We start from the raw sequence: 3,766 nt of genomic DNA, 5'->3' as shown, positions 1-3,766 counted from the left end.
ACTCCCACCTTGTGACTCAAGTGCAGATAAAAGGATTTGACACTGACCCCTAAACTGGTCCATCAGTCCCCACTGACTGGCCTGCCTCACCTGCCGCCTGTCCACTGGCCTCACACTCCTTCCCACTCTTGCCCCTTGCCTCACCGCACTGCCTTGCACAAGCCCACCTGCTTTGCTGGCCATCTGAACATCGTGAAGATGTTCATGGAGCAAATTTGAAAATGATACCTGTTGAAACAGTGTGGTGATTACTGCCAGGCTGCTCCTTGTCTTCATAGAAAGGCAGTAAGGAAGGGTTACCTGGGAGGTTCTCTGTACTCTCTGCCATTCTTAAGTGGCATCACTGGTTGGTCCAGTGCTACTTTTTTCTCAATGGAAACAGTGTCTGCCTCTCATCTATAAACGTGCTGCTGTTCTTCTCCAAGTTCTCTTGAGCTCTGAGCCATCCTTGCAGCATAAAGCTGGATTCAGCCATATGAAGACCAGAGATCACTTGCTAGGTAAGGGGGCCTCGGCCTGTCCCAGGCCTGCAGGAGGGCCCCTTCCCCTCCTGCAGACCTAACTCTAACTCTGCCCTTCAGAGACCCCACCTCACAGCCAGCACTGCCCAGATGGCTGCAGCCCTGCTGCTTGGCCTTCCTCTCCTCTGCTGTCCCTAAATCCCCTCTTCTTCCCCCTCTCTTACCTGCTGCTGTTGCCTCTCTCCTCTCCCCTGCCCTTTTTCCTACACCCAGATGCCTCCCATGTCCCCTGCCTTCTCCCTGGCTCTCCCCTCCTATCAGGAGTCTTGCAACACTTTATTTTCCTCTCATCTCTTCCCTCCGTCCCCCACCTCTGCTCACCTCCTGTGTCTCTCCCCACCATTCCATCTCTCCCCATCTCTTCTCATTTCTCCCTGTTTCCCTTTTCTCTTTTCCTTTTTCCTTTCTCTCCCTCTCCTACCCCTTCCCCCCAGTACTGGGAATTGAAGCCAGGAACATGCATGTGCTAATAGACAAGTGCTCTACCCCTGAACCACATCCCCAGCCCTAGAGTCTTGTCAGGCTGCCTGGGGTAGACTCACGCTTGTCATCTCCCTGCCTCCATTTTCCCAGGAGCTGGGCTACAGGTGTGCACAGCATGCCTGACTTGTCTTATCTTTTCCTCCCCTGGCCTCATTGGTCTATTCTCCTGCTCTCTGAGCCCCTCCTCTTCTCTTTTCACACTCCTGACCCTCCTACCTCTGCCCTCCTTCCAGGCCTCTTCTGGGGAACCCCCAGATGCTGTGTCCCTCCATGATGCCTTTCAGCATTGTTCTCTGGCCTCTACCATTTTCCCTGCAGGAATGCTATCAGGATGAGATCTGCCAGAACTTGTTAGGACAAGGAGTTTGTGCTCCGATTTGAGCAGAACCTGTTCAGGGCAGAGGAGGAGCAAAACCTGGCTGCAGATTGAGGAGAATTCTGGTCCAGGCTGCCGGGCATCTTGCAAATTCTCCCCCACCCCTCAAGCTGCCTTGCTCAGTCACCTGCTCCTTTCTGCCTACTGTCTGTCCCTTTTGCCATACACAGATACAGGGGTTAAAGCTCAGCTCAGCCCTCAGGCTGTCCTGCTTTCTGTCCCTTCTCAGGGACACATTCTGCAAAGTCAGTTCCCCCATTATATATCTCAAAGTGCTCCAACCTCTCCTGAATCTAAGGTGAAGCCAACTTCCGACCACACCTGCCTTCCCAGAGGGTGTCCCTCTAGCCCCACCCCCACTAAGTTCTTTTCCTCACCATTGCAGTATGTGTGGGCATCGTCTTGCTCCTGGCTGCAGGCACAGATGGAAGCACAGGTAAGGACAACCTGGAGGGAGGGGACGGGAGGCCTCTTGGCAGGGGTCAGAGCCTGCCTGGGGCCACCACTTGATGATTTCCATCTCTTTCCTGGGGAGGGACACAAACTCTGGGTCTCACACGCATCACATTTGCTCAGAACCATGGCTGTGCCAGCCGGCGCCCAGGTGTGGGGACAGGATCTACAACCCCTGGGAGCAGTGCTGTGACTATGACACCATCCTGCCCCTGAACCGGACGCAGCACTGTGGCCCCACCTGCACCTACTGGCCCTGCTTTGAGCTCTGCTGTCCTCAGTCCTTTGGCCGCCACAAGAAGTTTGTTGTGAAGTTGAAGATCCATGGTGAGACGTCTTGGTGTCCCACGTCTCCCACCTCCAGGACCTGCAGGAGGTAAGGACCTGCCTTAATCAAGGTGAGACTGGAAGAGGGACAGTGGCAGGGAGGGGGGTGGGCACTTGGCCCTCTGGGAGGGTGAGCCCTACATCTCCCCAGCCCCCTCCAGGTCTGTATCTCTCCCAGTTGCTCAGTCTCTGCCTCTTTCCTGTCTTGCAGCTGATCTGGCCAACCACACCGTCCTTCAGTGTTTCCTCCCTGGAGCCTGGGAACACGTGGACAGGATGCATTCTAGGATATAAGTGGAATGGGGGCATGGTTCTGTGAACAGCATTAAAACAGCATGTCCCACAAGGTGGTCTGGCTAAGTGTGTTCTCTCCAGACGTCCTCAAGGCAACTTGCTGAGAAATGATCAAATAGGAAATTTTCCCTAGGAAGGCAGTTAATAGTCAATTTGGTGATGGAGGTAGGGTCACAGGGTCTTGTGTGATAGAGAATTTGTCCAACCTTCATACCCAGTTCTGGAGCTTATGTCTCTGTTATGGTTTGGATGGGAGATGTCCCCCAAAAGCTCACATGTGAGCCAATGCAAGAAAGTTTGGAGAAGAAATGATTGGGTTGTGAGAGTCTTGACCCAATCAGTGACTTAATCCCATGATGGGATTAACTAAGTGGTAACTGGAGGAGGGTATGGCTTTGAGTGTATTGTGGGGGCATGGCTTTGAGGTATCTGGCAAGTGGAGTGTCTCCCTGCTTCCTAATCATCATGTGAGCTGCTTCCATTTGCCACACTCTCCTGCCTTGATGTTGTGTCTCACCTTGAGTTCCAAGGAATGGAGCTGGCCTTCTAGGGACTAAGACCTTTGATACTGTGAGCACTCAAATAAACCTTTTCTCCTTTACAATTGTTCTTGTGTAGTATATCAGTCACAGTAGTGAAAAAGCTGATTAAAACAATCCATTTACCAGGAAATATCATAATTTTATTTTTATTTATGGTTGAGTAATATTCAATTTTGTACATATAAACACATTTTCTTTATCCATTCATCTGTTGAAGGACATGTAGGTTGACTCCATAGCTTAGTTATTGAGGATTGAGCTGCTATGAACACTGATGCAACTGTGTCACTATAGTGTGCTGATCTTTAGTCCTTTGGGTATATGCCGAGGAGTGGGATAACTGGGTCAAATGGTGGTTCCATTCCAAGTTCTCTGAGGAATTTTCATACTGCTTTCCTGAGTATTTGCACCAATTTGCAATATATGAGTGTACATTTTCCCCCACATCCTTATCAACATTTATTGTTATTGGTATGCTTGATAATTGCCATTCTGACTGGACTGAGATGGAATATCAGTATAGTTTTTTTTTGCATTCTCTAATTTCATTGTGTGTAATATCATGAGAATCTTTTCTGAATCATGGCAGTCTTAAAGAGTGCTAAAAATAAACATTGTTATATAAATCTACGCATATGCAGGTGAGGTATGCAAAGTGTGGGGTGCCTGTAGAAAAGGAAGGAACATTTTGTGGAACTTTAGAAAATAATTTAAAACTGCTTATCTTTTGGGAAAAAACATACCATGCACATGGACACAGCAAAAAAGCT

The 3,766-nt window shown here is 49.6% G+C and overlaps 1 protein-coding gene across 2 annotated transcripts; it reads left to right on the top strand.

Annotated features, from left to right (window-relative positions):
* Nucleotides 1-460: 460 nt before the first annotated feature.
* Nucleotides 461-2,502, top strand: LOC124967596 (insulin growth factor-like family member 2). Of its 2 annotated transcripts, none has more exons than XM_047530042.1 (4): nt 461-500; nt 1,766-1,816; nt 1,957-2,209; nt 2,372-2,502. In XM_047530042.1, exons 1-4 carry the CDS (start codon nt 476-478, stop codon nt 2,373-2,375), a joined length of 333 nt encoding a protein of 110 aa, XP_047385998.1. In that variant the 5' UTR covers nt 461-475; the 3' UTR covers nt 2,376-2,502. The 2 variants fall into 2 exon arrangements, with proteins under 2 accessions (XP_047385998.1, XP_047385999.1); XM_047530043.1 differs by having other exon boundaries at nt 1,957-2,231; nt 2,372-2,501.
* The last annotated feature ends 1,264 nt before the right edge of the window (nt 2,503-3,766 follow it).

The sequence above is a fragment of the Sciurus carolinensis genome, chromosome 16, assembly GCF_902686445.1.
Source record: "Sciurus carolinensis chromosome 16, mSciCar1.2, whole genome shotgun sequence".
Taxonomy (NCBI): domain Eukaryota; kingdom Metazoa; phylum Chordata; class Mammalia; order Rodentia; family Sciuridae; genus Sciurus; species Sciurus carolinensis.
This window is presented reverse-complemented; position numbering and strand designations above follow the sequence as displayed.